General features: G+C 52.6%; 1 protein-coding gene across 2 annotated transcripts in view; it reads left to right on the forward strand.

Moving 5' to 3' along the window:
* Window positions 1-13,036, forward strand: part of Klhl25 (kelch like family member 25) — a 24,836-nt gene extending 11,800 nt beyond the window's left edge. For both annotated transcript variants that reach the window (XM_021196621.2, XM_029546336.1), the window contains exons 2-3: window positions 4,549-6,352; window positions 11,608-13,036. In XM_021196621.2, the coding sequence (XP_021052280.1) occupies window positions 4,557-6,329 (1,773 nt within the window). In that variant the 5' untranslated portion in view covers window positions 4,549-4,556 and the 3' untranslated portion in view covers window positions 6,330-6,352; window positions 11,608-13,036. The remainder of the gene's footprint in view (window positions 1-4,548; window positions 6,353-11,607) is intronic.
* Window positions 13,037-13,492: the final 456 nt, after the last annotated feature.

The raw sequence follows: 13,492 nt of genomic DNA on the forward strand, positions 1-13,492 counted from the left end.
CCCAAGACTACCAGCCCAGAGATGGCACCACCCACAAGGGAACCTCCCCCCTTGATCACTAATTGAGAAAATGCCTTACAGCTGGATCTCATGGAGGATTTCCCCAACTGAAGCTCCTTTCTCTGTGATAACTCCAGCTGTGTCAAGTTGACACAAAACTAGCCAGTACAAGTGCTATTATTACTTAGAAGAATAATTGTTTGGGTGGTTTGTAGGCATGTCTCTGCACCACTTGCATGCCTGGTGTCTGAGGAGGCCAGAAGAAGGCTCAGGGGTCACTGGAGGAGTAGTTCTGTTGGTTTTGAGCTGCCCTGTGGGTACTGAACTGAACACAGGTCCTCTGGAACAGCAGCCAGTGCCCTCCCCCCATTTTCTTTTAATACCCTGGGTCCATTTATATGAGGAAAGAAAATGCTGTCATTGTGTTTTGTGTGTCTAAGAATGGACTTTTTTGCTCCTAAGTAGGGGCAGCACCCAACCTGGTGCTGCACTCACCTACATGGAAATTACAGGGTTCAGGGATATTGTTCTAGAGGCTGTCACCTTCAGTCTCACTCATTACTGTTGCTTTGTCCTTTATGGCAGGGCTCCTGAGTGTGAGGGTTGCTCTAGGCAGGACCCAGGCAGAGGTTGGGCATTAAGCATCATGAATGAGCACGTGGCTGGGCATGCAGGTCCAACAGCTTTATACCAGGCATTGGAGAGCAACTGGCCAATGCCACGCATCCTCTTGGGTTGGTGGACAGCTCTGGGCAGCTGGCCCATCCTTTCCCTAAGGCAGCATTTTTGGACATACGCAGAGAGCAGTGACCTGAGGCAGCTCCATACTTGCCACCGAGCTCAGGATGGACGTGGATTCATTACTGCTATGGATGTCTTGGGGCACAGGACACAGTTGAGTGTTCCTTGTCTTAACTAGATAGAGCCTGGGAGAAGGGCTGTTGCTTTGTGCAGAGAGAGCAGTCCTGATTCCTGAATCCAGTGACATGCNAGGCNAAGGCCTTCCTCTCCAACCTTGTTCAGGGCAAGTATGTCAGATCTGGAGTCCAATGGCGTGTCTTCCCTGGTCTCGTTGTGTTGGGCTCACATAGANGTTGTANGGACCTAAGCCAGAGACCTGGTTCTGCCCAAGTCCCTGTGGGCCTTTGGGCAAATGTGCTAAGGTCTCTGCCTGCTTTCCCAACCTGTGCAGATAGGATTGCATTGAGGCCGAGGCCCGGGGTTAGATGGGTTAGCACACAAGGCTGTCTGCCAGCAGTTCNGTCTGCACTGCAGTTTGTCAGCTGAGTTACAGGACTACTGGGGCACATGGCAGATAACTCCTGCCTTTCTCTGGCCAGGGAAGCTGTGGGACTGGTTTTGACCCCCCAGCTAGGAATGAAATGGTGTGTCCTTCCAGGGCAGACTCTTAATCAACACTGCCACGGACGGGTTTTCCCTCTGACCCAGTGACTGGTGGCATGGTGACAGTTCTTTGGGTGTCTGGAAGTGACCCAAAAGTGGCGTCAATAAGATGATGCTTACCACAAGCCTGTGTTTCTACTGAGACACTGCCATCTGAGGGGTGTCGCCTGCCGCAGTGTATCCTCACAGGTCCTGACCAAAACAGGTTGTACTTGGGTCTCAGGATTAAAAGTTGTAAGTGAAATGACTGAATGGTGGCACTGGGGATGGGAAGTGGAGAGAAAGCCAGTGTTCCATCTTCCTTCCACAGAGTTACTTTTCCCTGTGTGTGTGTGTGTGTGTGTGTGTGTGTGTGTGTGTGGGCGGGCCAGCACCTGAAGGAGAGGGCAGAGCAGCAGGAGGGGACAGTGGAGGGGGGGCAAGAGGAGCAAAGGACAAGGACATGCGTGAAGAATTAGCAATGAAACCTGTTATGTTCTCATTTGTTTTTTTCAAAGATTTATTTACTTATTTTATGATTATTGATTGCTCTACCTGCATATACACCTCCAAGCCAGAAGAGGGCATCCCATCCCGTATATGATGGTTGTGATCTACCGTGTGGTTGCTGGGAATTGAACTCAGACCCTCTGGAGGAGCAGACATTGCTCTTAGCCACTGAGTTATCTCTCCACACCCTCTTCATTTCTTTTTTTTCTCTTTTCTTTTTTCTTTCTTTTTTTTTTTTTTCCTTGAGCAGAGTTTTTCTGTGTATTAGAGCCCTGTCTTTCCTGGACTCACTTTGTAGACCAGGATCACCTCGAACTCCCTGACATCCACCTGCCTCAGCATCCCGAGTGCTGGAATTAAAGGTGTGCACCACAGTGCCTGGTCCTTCTTTTAAAATTTTAAGCACAGCATGGCTGGGTCACTTGTCACTTCCCAGTTGGCCCCTTTCTGACCAGGATTGCCTGCTGGTCCTTTGTAGTGTTGCTTTAGCCTTGCTTGGATGTCAGAGGCCTTAAGCTTTTCTCTCCTGCCATGTTCTGCCCCTGAGAAGGCAGAGCTGCTGTCCTGGGAAGGGCCCAGCAGGGTCCATGCTCTGAACTGTTCCAGGATCCCCCCTCTGTAGTGGAGAATGTAGCCGACTTGATGGCATCCATCCGTGTGTGAAACTCTCAGTTCCCACACAGTCAGCCTGGAACTTGTTATCCGTTATGGCGGCTAATGTGGGGCTGTCAGGTGCCGAGTGAGTAGGTTTGGGGTAGAGCTGGGTGTGGTTTCACACGCCTGTTATCTCAGCGGCTACAGGCTGAGGAGGGCATGTTTGAGGCTAGCCTGAGCTACACAGTGAAGCTCTGTATTGAAAAGAGGAAGTCTGTGCTCTTGCCCATTCTAAGGCATTTCTTACCTCCCTTCCTTCCTAACTTTGGGTGCAGGCAAGCTAGGGAGTGAGCTGGTATGGAGGCCCCGCTTGTGACCTCACTGATCTATGTGGGGTATGATGTCATGGGCGTGTCCAGGAGAGGGTATCACAGCACAGCTGATCTTGACCCCAACAGTTGGAAGCTGGGCTGTCCACCTGTTTGTGTTCCAGGTCCTGGAAATGTGCATGCCCTGCCCTGTGAGCTCAGGGATGAGTGTTAGCTTGCCTTCCTACCCTTCCTGGCAGGGACGTTTGCTGACCTGAAGAGGAAATCTATGCATTACCATGTCCTGCTCTTCCATCCATTGGCAACCACAGCCATGTCAGGCTGTGTGTGATGTGTGGAGCAGGCAGGGCAAGAGGTGTGAGCTCAGAGCCATGGAGCTGAGACAAGGGCTCATCTCACTCTCAGGACTTCAGGCTTTCCAGAAGAGCCACTTGTGGCTTTTGCCTGTGATTCAGTCTTCAGGGGACACTGGAAGTTGCTGAGTGAGACTGTGTTTCAAGCAAACAAAATCTTCTCATAAAAATTTGCTTAGTGTAAAATGGCATATACCCTTAACTCCACAGAGCCAAGCTGACCTCTGAGTTCACGGTCAATCTGGTCTTAGGAAAACACAAAATGTTAAAAAAAAAAAAAACAAAATAATGTTTATACAGAAAATATGTAACAGCTGTGATTAAGTATATTTTAATTGATTTTGAGATAGTGTCTTTTTAGATTCAGGGTGTCTCTTTGTAGCCCTGGCTGTCCCAGAACTCTATGTAGACCAGGCTTGCCTTACTCGTAGAGATCCAGTTCCGCCTGTGTCTGCGTTCCAAGTGCTAATTTATTGCATGTGCCACTCTGCTGACACGAAAGCTCTCTTTAATGTTTATGAGAGTGCTTATGGCAGGGTCTGTGTGCATGGGTGTCGGTTCCCAGGCTGGGCTACCTGAGAGCCAGATCTAGGTCCTGGAGGAACAGCACACTGCTATTAGCTGCCGAGCTACCTGTCCAGCCCCCTTTCATAGTGTGTGGGTGCTCTGCCCACATGTATTGTGTCTGTTCCTGGTTCATGCTCAGGGTCTGCAAGAGGGCATCAGTGGGTTGTGAGCTACCACATGGGTACCGGAAATTAAACTCCAGTCCCCTGGAACAACAGCCAGTGGTTTTAACTGCTGAGTCATCTCCCCTGCCTTCCTTTGTATTCTTAAATGTAAAGCAGGCTGCGTGCCTTAATCTGCAGGGAGAGGGGTGTCTTGTTTTTGTGACATTGGGGTCTGGAGCTAGGGTGTTTGAGGGTGTTAGGCCTGGTCTACACGAGTGAATAAAAGAGTATATAAAACGTATATATGAAAGACTGACGGAGGATGTGTGAGGCCTGGTGTCTGGGGTGATCTGTGGCACTGGCGCAGTCATGGGCTTGTGTTTTATACCCAGCTAGATTGACTTGTTTAATGAGGGCGTTCACAAACTGTCTGCCACACATTGACCTGTGTCTTGTGGGACTGGGAGGATGCCCTTGCTGAGCATCACTGCCTGGGTGTACCTCAAGTACCTCAGTCTTGAAGTCCTTCCCTGCAGTTCTAGGAGTGACCCACATCCAGCACACTTGATCTGGAAACTGCCACAGAGAGGAGAGGAGAGGAAGGGGGTGGGGCACTGGAGTTGAGCGTGAAAAGGTTGCTCGAGTCCAGAGGGGTGGGGCGGGGTGGGGCGGGAGATTTGGTACTGATCAGTGTCACTCCCCCTGCAGGTTAGTACATGATGTCAGTCAGCGTTCACGAGACCCGCAAGTCGCGGAGCAGCACTGGCTCCATGAACATCTCAGTCTTCCACAAGGCCTCACACCCTGACTGTGTGCTGGCCCACCTCAACACTCTGCGCAAGCACTGCATGTTCACTGATGTCACACTCTGGGCTGGTGACCGAGCCTTTCCTTGCCATCGTGCAGTGCTGGCTGCCTCCAGCCGATACTTTGAGGCCATGTTCAGCCACGGCCTTCGGGAAAGCCGGGACGATACGGTCAACTTCCAGGACAACCTGCACCCCGAGGTGCTGGAGCTGCTGCTGGACTTTGCTTACTCTTCTCGCATTGTCATCAATGAGGAGAATGCAGAGTCGCTGCTGGAGGCCGGTGACATGCTGCAGTTCCATGATGTTCGGGATGCAGCTGCCGAGTTCCTGGAGAAGAATCTTTCCCCCTCCAACTGCCTTGGCATGATGGTGCTGTCTGACGCCCACCAGTGCCGACGGCTCTATGAGTTCTCATGCCGAATGTCCCTGGTGCACTTTGAGACAGTGCGGCAGAGTGAGGACTTCAACAGTCTTTCTAGGGACACGCTGTTGGACCTCATCTCCAGAGATGAGCTGGAGACTGAGGATGAGCGCGTGGTCTTTGAGGCCATCCTGCAGTGGGTGAAGCATGACTTAGAGCAGAGGAAGGCCCACCTGCCCCTGCTCCTGCGCAACGTGCGACTGGCCCTGCTGCCCTCAGACTGCCTGAAGAATGCTGTATCTGGAGAGGCCCTCCTCATGGCGGACGAGTGCACCAAGCTCATCTTAGACGAGGCCTTCCGCTGCAAGACCAAGATCTTGCTGAATGATGGTGTGGTCACCAGTCCCTTTGCCCGGCCTCGAAAGGCAGGTCACACACTGCTCATCTTGGGAGGCCAGACCTTCATGTGTGACAAGATCTACCAAGTGGACCACAAAGCCAAGGAGATTATCCCCAAGGCGGATCTGCCGAGCCCCCGGAAGGAGTTCAGTGCTTCAGCGATTGGTTGCAAGGTCTATGTGACTGGAGGCAGGGGCTCTGAGAATGGGGTCTCTAAGGATGTCTGGGTATATGACACTGTCCACGAGGAATGGTCTAAGGCTGCCCCCATGCTGATTGCCCGCTTTGGCCATGGCTCAGCTGAGCTGGAGAACTGTCTCTATGTGGTGGGGGGGCATACATCCCTAGCAGGGATTTTCCCTGCCTCCCCTTCTGTCTCCCTGAAGCAAGTAGAGAAGTACAGCCCTGGGGAGAATAAGTGGACGATGGTGGCCCCCATGAGAGACGGTGTCAGCAATGCTGCGGTGGTGAGTGCCAAGCTGAAACTCTTTGTGTTCGGAGGGACCAGCATCCACCGGGACATGGTGTCCAAAGTCCAGTGTTTTGACCCCTCGGAGAACCGGTGGACAATCAAAGCAGAGTGTCCCCAGCCCTGGCGATACACAGCCGCCGCTGTCCTGGGCAGCCAGATCTTCATCATGGGAGGTGATACAGAGTACACTGCAGCTTCAGCCTACCGCTTCGACTGTGAGACCAACCAGTGGACGCGGATTGGGGACATGACAGCCAAGCGCATGTCCTGTCATGCCGTGGCTTCAGGCAACAAGCTGTATGTGGTGGGAGGCTACTTTGGGACCCAGAGGTGTAAGACCCTGGACTGCTATGACCCTACTTCAGACACATGGAACTGCATCACCACCGTGCCCTACTCTCTCATCCCCACAGCCTTTGTCAGCACCTGGAAGCATCTGCCCGCATGAAAGGCACCTCGGACCCCAGCCAGGTGAGCCCTCAGGAGGGCTGGAACCTTCTGGCTCATCTCTGCTCTTGGCAATGACTGTCACATCTCCCAGGGAGGGTCTGATGAGCGTCAGGGTAATGGGATTTAGGGACAGACGGCCTGCTCAGATCTTACCAGTTATGGGCTTGTTGGTGGGAGAGGTGGTGTCTGTCTTCTGTGTGATGAAGGCAGATGTAAAGCAGCAGCTGCTCTGACGAAGTGAGGTGGCGGCTCTGATCCTCAGAGGGGGCCTACCACAGAACAGGTGTCTGTGAGCCCCGCTGCTGTTGTCAATACTATGAATGAATAAAGTCATAAGAAGACACGAGTCTGGCTGAAGGAGAAGCAAATGACTCATCAGGTGTTTTTTGGGGAGCAGAGGCATGGGTGAGACTTTTTTTTTTTTAAAGATTTATTTATTTATTTTATGTATATGAGTACACTGTAGCCGTACAGATGGTTGTGAGCCATCATGTGGTTCATCTGGGAATTGAACTCAGGACCTCTTTTTGCTCTGGCCCTGCTCACCCTGGCCCCTTCATTGTTATATATAAGTACAGTGTAGCTGGCTTCAGACACACCAGAAGAGGGCATCAGATCTCATTATGGATGATTGTGAGCCACCATATGGTTGCTGGGATTTGAACTCAGTGCTCTTAACCGCTGAGCCATCCCCATGGGTGAGACAGATCTATAGTGGCAGAGAGCTTGGGAATGGACAGCAGAGTGAGGTCTGCGTTGGTGCTGCCCTTTACAGAGAGAGGCCAGCCTGCTAGTGTGTTCTCGGGAGTGGCTGGCATGGTTGGCTTGTAGGAGCCTGAGGTTTAATGGCCAGGTTCTAGAAAAGTCAGCTCAGAACTGGCCCTGGTCTCCTGCTCCAGTTGAAAGTCTTTCTGGGGATGAAGTGTGGAGAGGGGGGATGGACCCTGTGGGCCAAGGGAGAGTGGGGGTACAGGCCTGCTGAAAGTGAGGAGGCCTTGTAAGAGGAACCTCAGTTCCTCCTCCCCACTGGCCTCCTGCCTCGTGCTCCTGTGGCATAAAGGGCAGAGCTGGGAAGCATCCTCAGCCTGTGAACCTGTGGGTCAGACTGCACTGGGAAGCAGTGCTCCTGAGCTGAGCCTGCCCGTGAACTGAGCTGAGTTCAGGCTGAGGCAGCTCCTGCCCAGCCTCTGCAGCTTGCTTCAGCTCTCTAAGCAGGAGCGGCTGGCTCGTGAGCAGTCAGAACGGGACTTGACTCTCTTAAGACTTTTGGGCTTTTTTTTTTTTTTTCCTCCCAGAAGAAGGTAGCAGTGTCTAGGTCCTGAGGAGAGCAAGATTTAAAGGGATAATGGCATTCTACTAATTGTCTATTCCTGTCACTGGTGACCTGAATGCAATGTCACCTGTGGGGTCGAGTCACCTGTGGGTGGAGTCACCTGTGGGGTGGAGTCACCTGTGGGTGGAGTCACCTGTGGGCTGAGAGATTACTCATGTCCATGACCCTATTTGCCTCTGGAGCCTGAACCTACTTCTGCCTCAGGAAGTGGCTGGGTGCCTTACCCTCCCCAGCAGAGGCTCTACTGTCCGTGTCCCTGCCCTGTGAGAGGGACAGCTAGGCTGAGCCTGGTCCTGCACGGGTCGTTAGGAGCTGCTCTGCTTTGGGTTAGGCTCAGGACCTCTTGCCACTGACACCCTGTTGCCTTCATCCTGGGCAGGCTTAGCTCCCAGAGTCTGAGTGTTCTCACCTGGGGAAAGGGAAACTGTTAGATACAGTCCTCAGATGCTGTGAGGCTGTTTTTATGTCCCTGGCCTGTCCCTACAGTTGTCACTCCCATGTGACTAGGACAGCTAGTGTCCTGAGTCCTGGACAAGCTTTAGTCACTAGCCTGCTTTAGGTGAGGAAGCAGGCACAAAGGGAGCTGTCTTAGTCAGGGTTTCTATTCCTGCACAAACATCATGACCAAGAAGCAGTTGAGGAGGAAAGGGTTTATTCAGCTTACACTTCCACACTGCTGTTCATCACCAAGGAAGTCAGGACTGGAACTCAAGCAGGTCAAGAAGCAGGAGCTGATGCAGAGGCCATGGAGGGATGTTCTTAACTGGCTTGCTTCCCCTGGCTTGTTCAGCCTGCTCTCTTATAGAACCCAAGACTACCAGCCCAAAGATGGTCCCACCCACAAGGGGACCTCCCCGCTTGATCACTAATTGAGAAAATACCTTACAGCTGGATCTCATGGAGCATTTCCCCAACTGAAGCTCCTTTCTCTGTGATAACTCCAGCTGTGTCAAGTTGACACAAACTAGCCAGTACAGGAGTCATCCTCAGATTCAGGTAGGAAGCCACACTCAATCCCAGTACATGTCCTCAAGATGGCGATGAGGATCCCCACGGACTTTCCCCTCCTGAGTTCTTGGGGCCACAGCAGTCTGGCCACCCAGAGCACTTTCTCCTCCATCTGGACAGACCTGGCCTCTGTCTCCAAGGCTGATCCAGACGTGGGACAGTAGGGGAGTCACTGGGAATGCCATGGCACTAACCCATCAGCTGGGGTTGCCCAGCCTGGTCTCTGTCCCCTTTTAATAACTGACCCAGGTAACATGCCTCTTCTGCCAGGTACCCATTCGGGATGTCCTGACAGGACGTGCCACTATCCCCGTCCTCTGGGAGCTCCCCCTGGGCCTGGTTTCTTTAGATCTACTATGTTCATCCTTATGGGCTCCAGAGTAGTTCCAGGGGCCACCAGCGGTAGTCCCTGAAGCCCCGGCTCGGTGCCCCAGTGACTCCCTCTTGCCCCTATTCCTGCTTTCTCCATTCCAGGCACCCACTTCAAGTCTTGATTGCCCCCCCCCCCCACACACACACAATAGACACGTCCTTTTCTCTTTTTCTTTTCCTCTGAGGCTTCCTCAAAGCTACTTAAGTGAGACCCAACTCCCATGTTCTTTCCTTGCTTCCCAGCCAACCTCTCACTGGAGGACAGCTGGCTCACTTTATCCTGTTTTAATTTGACTACAGAGGGCCGGGGGGTGGGGTGGGGGTGACGGCACATGCCTTTAATCCCAGCACTCAGGAGGCAGAGGCAGGCGGATTTCTGAGTTTGAGGCCAGCCTGGTCTACAAAGTGAGTTCCAGGACAGCCAGGGCTATACAGAGAAACCCTGTCTTGAAAAACAAAACAACAAGCAAACAAACAAACAAACATGACTACAGCGAGACACCCAGAACAGGACCAGCTCTTACGGATAGGCCTGGCTGGCAGGAGGGTATCTTGGTGGTGTGCTTCATGCAGTGATCACTTGTGCCTGTGTGAGGCATGAGAATAAAAAGAGCAGCACAGGTAGAGACTATATCAAGTCTCAGGCAGAGTGGGGTTTTGCCAAGACCTGCCATGTGCTGGAGTGCAGACAAAATACAGCCCGAGTCTACTGTTCAGCCGAAGGAAGGATTGTGTTTCCCAGATGAGAAAACCAGGCTACAGAGAGGAAACGAACAGAACTAGGGGCATAGACTAAAACCTTGGCATGGACTTACCCATCTGGAGCCCTCACAGGAGCCAGGCAGCACAGCTCCCACCAACCATTCCACCTGTAAGCATATGGAGTGCTGGGTGAGCCCTGGTATGCTCATTGCCCTTCTGTGGCACTCTCCTGCCAGCTGGGCCTGTCTTGCAAAGCTGGTGGAACACACACATTCCCTCCCCTCCTTCCCTCCCACCCCCCAGTCCTTGCTCTGTTTATTTCTTTGTAGAAATGTAGGATCGGGTGGGCCAACAGGCTGTGCCACGGGGAGTTCAGAATCTTAGAGTATTTTAGGACTGTTAGGGGCCTCAGGACCCTGCTGGAGAGGCAGCAGCCTCCCTGCCCTGCCAGTGTCTAGGACATTGAGGACCTGGGGATGACAGACTCCCTGTGGATCAGTACCAGCCTGCCTCTCGGAACTGTGGCAGTGCTGGGGGCATAGCTCAGTGATGGAAGCTTCCACAGAGCCTCATATACTACCATATATTTTTGCTCTAGTGTTTTGTAAACACAGAACTAGAGAAGTTCCTTATATTGGGGGCTTTCACAACTGCACGCCAGTGGACAGGTTATATAGGTTTTGCTTCCTGCAGTGCCTGCGTGAGGACACAGCTCGGTATGGAGCCTGTGAGCCCATGAGCACCTCTAGCTAGTCAGATGGGAGCAGCTTATTTTCCTGTAACAGGCATTCCTTTCTGCCTCAGAGCCACCTTGTAGTGGAGGTGTGTCTAGCCCTGCACTCCTGTCTACCTCCTACCAGCCCTGCAGGCTGTCTGAACTTGATGAGCTCAGATGTTAGCCTTGCCACCATCACTCTCTAGACTCAAATGCTAAGGCACAACCTCCTTAGGGCAGCCTAGGACTAGGGTTTTTCTGGGATGGCCCTGGGGTTCAGTTGTATTAGTGATCACCAGTAAATAAATCAGTGTGTACTTCTTGCTTCCTGAACATTCTCCACGAAGCCTTCAGTGGGGTGGGAGTGGGGGCCTGGGGGGCAGGTGGAGGAGGTGGGGACTGGTTTCTGAATCCTCCTCTGGGCAGGTAGATATCTGTCATTTCCATGGCAACTGTTGATGCTCTAAGTGATTGAGTGTGCAGCCCAGGATGTGAGTTCATGGCCAAGAGGACAATCCCTCCTCATTCACCACTACATCCCAGGACCCTGTCCCATGGCCTGGCATCTAGAGACTGGTGGATTTTTGTCCAAGTTACAAAAGAGCATGCCTCCTGTTGTCTGTCCACAGGCTGTCACCTGCCCTTCATCATACCTGTTTTCCTCCTAGCTCACAGACTCCACCTATCTTGAGCCACATTTCATCTCACTGGTCCACATTTGTTTACATTCTGAAAGCATCGTATTTCCTCACAGGGCCATTATGTTCCTCTGTCCCCCCGTCTTCTCATCAATTCTTCCCATACTCCACACCTAAATAAAAATAAAGGTCCTGGCTCCTATTTCAATGTTAGAAGTCCCCCATTGCCTTCAGCACTTCATGGTGCAGCCACCATGTGATTGTGTAAGTCTGCAGTTTCTCAAGGGCAGATGAAGCCTAGGGACCTTAGCTGGTCTCCTGTATAAGGGGGCTCCTTAGAGTCATAGACAGAGGGAGCACAGCCTGCTGGGTGACAAATGGTAGCTCTAGGTCCTGAACTGTGGACGGCTACACGGGTAGCTGTGTCCCAGCCCTGGGGGCTACTGAGTCTGGCTATGCTAGGAGGGTAGTGTGGGCTTTCATCTTCTCCCTCTGCTTTATCCCACAGACTGCGTGGTTCCTCCTTCCTGGGCCAGAAGCTGACAGCTCCAGTTCTGGGCGGCAGCAGCTCAAGCTGTCCTTAACTCTAGGCAGAAAAATGAAGTTCTCCAGTGTCACCTGTGCTCTGGCGTCCAAAGCTGCCAGCGGCTGGTGTGGAGAGAAGTATCCAGAGGCATGGGCTGTCACCAGCAACCTATGACATTTGTGCAGAGCCTTGAGGTCACTTGCCACCCAGGCCAGGCAATGGCTAACAGGGAAGAGCAGGGGTCCCTTGGCCCCAACAGCAGCACAGCCTTTGACTGTAGGGCTGCCTGGGGGAGGTGGGAATGTTTCTCCATAGTGACCTGGACATCAGGGAGTATAGTCAAACTGAAGACATATCTTATGAGAGACAGAACCCCCTGGGCAACCCGGCCTCAGGTGGCACCCACAGGCCTCATCAACAGATGTTACCAGATCTCTAAGGTCACGGGGAGACCGGTGTGTGGCCTCTGCCAAGCACTAGCTCCCCCCCTAAGAGGCGACTTCTGGGAAGCTTCCATGGACACACGTAGGGCACATGCCTATGACCAGCCAGACACTGCTAAGGGACAGCAGGACACTAGGTCCCTGGGAGCTGGTAGGGGCCTGATGCTTGCCCTCCTCAGAGGCGCAGAAGAGCAGCAGGATATACCTGCCAGAAGTACTGGGCCTCTTTTCTGGACACCCACCTGCCTTAGTCCTATGTCCTGCCTGTTCCATAAGAGGGCAGACATGAGCCGAATGGCAGAGGGACCCCATGGTCACTGCAGTTTGCACAGAGGTTGTATTGCTGTCATTGTGGATCTAGGACCAAGGCTCCCATCACGCTCGCCATCCTCCTTGGCACCAATTGGCAGCCTGAATCCTGTCTGATTTTCTTCCTTGAGCTCAGAAAGAAGGATCCGAAGAAACTTCCCAAATGTGTTTCTCAAGGATTCCTCCCCAGTGTCTCCCCTGCATTAGGTTTTCAGAGACACTTTCTTCTTATGCCAGTGTGGACACCAGGCTCATCCCTTGTTTGTCTAGTGCTCTTGGTTTCCAGCACAGGATGGGGAATGTTCCATAGTTGGTGGCTTCCCATTGCTGCATCAGGACGGAGCATCCAGAGTGGGTTCTGCTCTGGACAGAAGTGGAGCTGCAGTACAGGCCAGTTTGGTCAGCCTTCAAGGTCCTCACAGCTCAGCCTAGTACTGCTGGTGTGGGTGACTTAGTCACACACTGGCCCTCATCTGAGGTCCAGCTGGCTTCCCATTCCACCTCAGGGACAGTTGTGCTGGAGAATTACTGGCTCCTGGCCTGTGGACTATGCCATCGGTCCTAATCAATCTGCACAGCACAGAGGACCTAGCCATGGTGCTTGCATGGGTGTTGTTTTTATTAGTTTCTAACTTAATAAAAGTGCGGACGTTCTTGATCTCCTTTGGGTTCTGATTCTGCCTTGGCTATGTGAGTTCTTGATCCAGAGTCTGCCTGTTTGTGTGTGCAGCCTGTGCACTGCAGGAGGCTCATCCCCTCCGCAGCCCCCGCTCCCCAAGCCCCTGTGTTAAAACAGTTGCATTCAGTAGGCCAGGCTTGTGCACCATGGACCCCAAGGGTAAGTGCAAGCCATATCAGTGATGTGAAGCTGATCACAATTCACCCAGCCAGTGGCTGTTGGGTCACAGTACCACAAGGGGCCGTTGGTCCTCATGGGTCACTATGGGCCACTGTCCTTCTACCAGTCTGAACTGTAAACACAGGTGTATGTATGCGCTAGATAGATGGTAGCCTAGAGCAGAGCTGGTCTCCTACCTCAGCCCGAGTCTCTCACACTGTAGTCCCCTCAGATGGGCTATCGGCCTTCCACATTGTTCCCTCACTCATGTGGTCCA

The sequence above is a fragment of the Mus pahari genome, chromosome 1 (genome assembly GCF_900095145.1).
Source record: "Mus pahari chromosome 1, PAHARI_EIJ_v1.1, whole genome shotgun sequence".
Classification (NCBI taxonomy): Eukaryota; Metazoa; Chordata; class Mammalia; order Rodentia; family Muridae; genus Mus; species Mus pahari.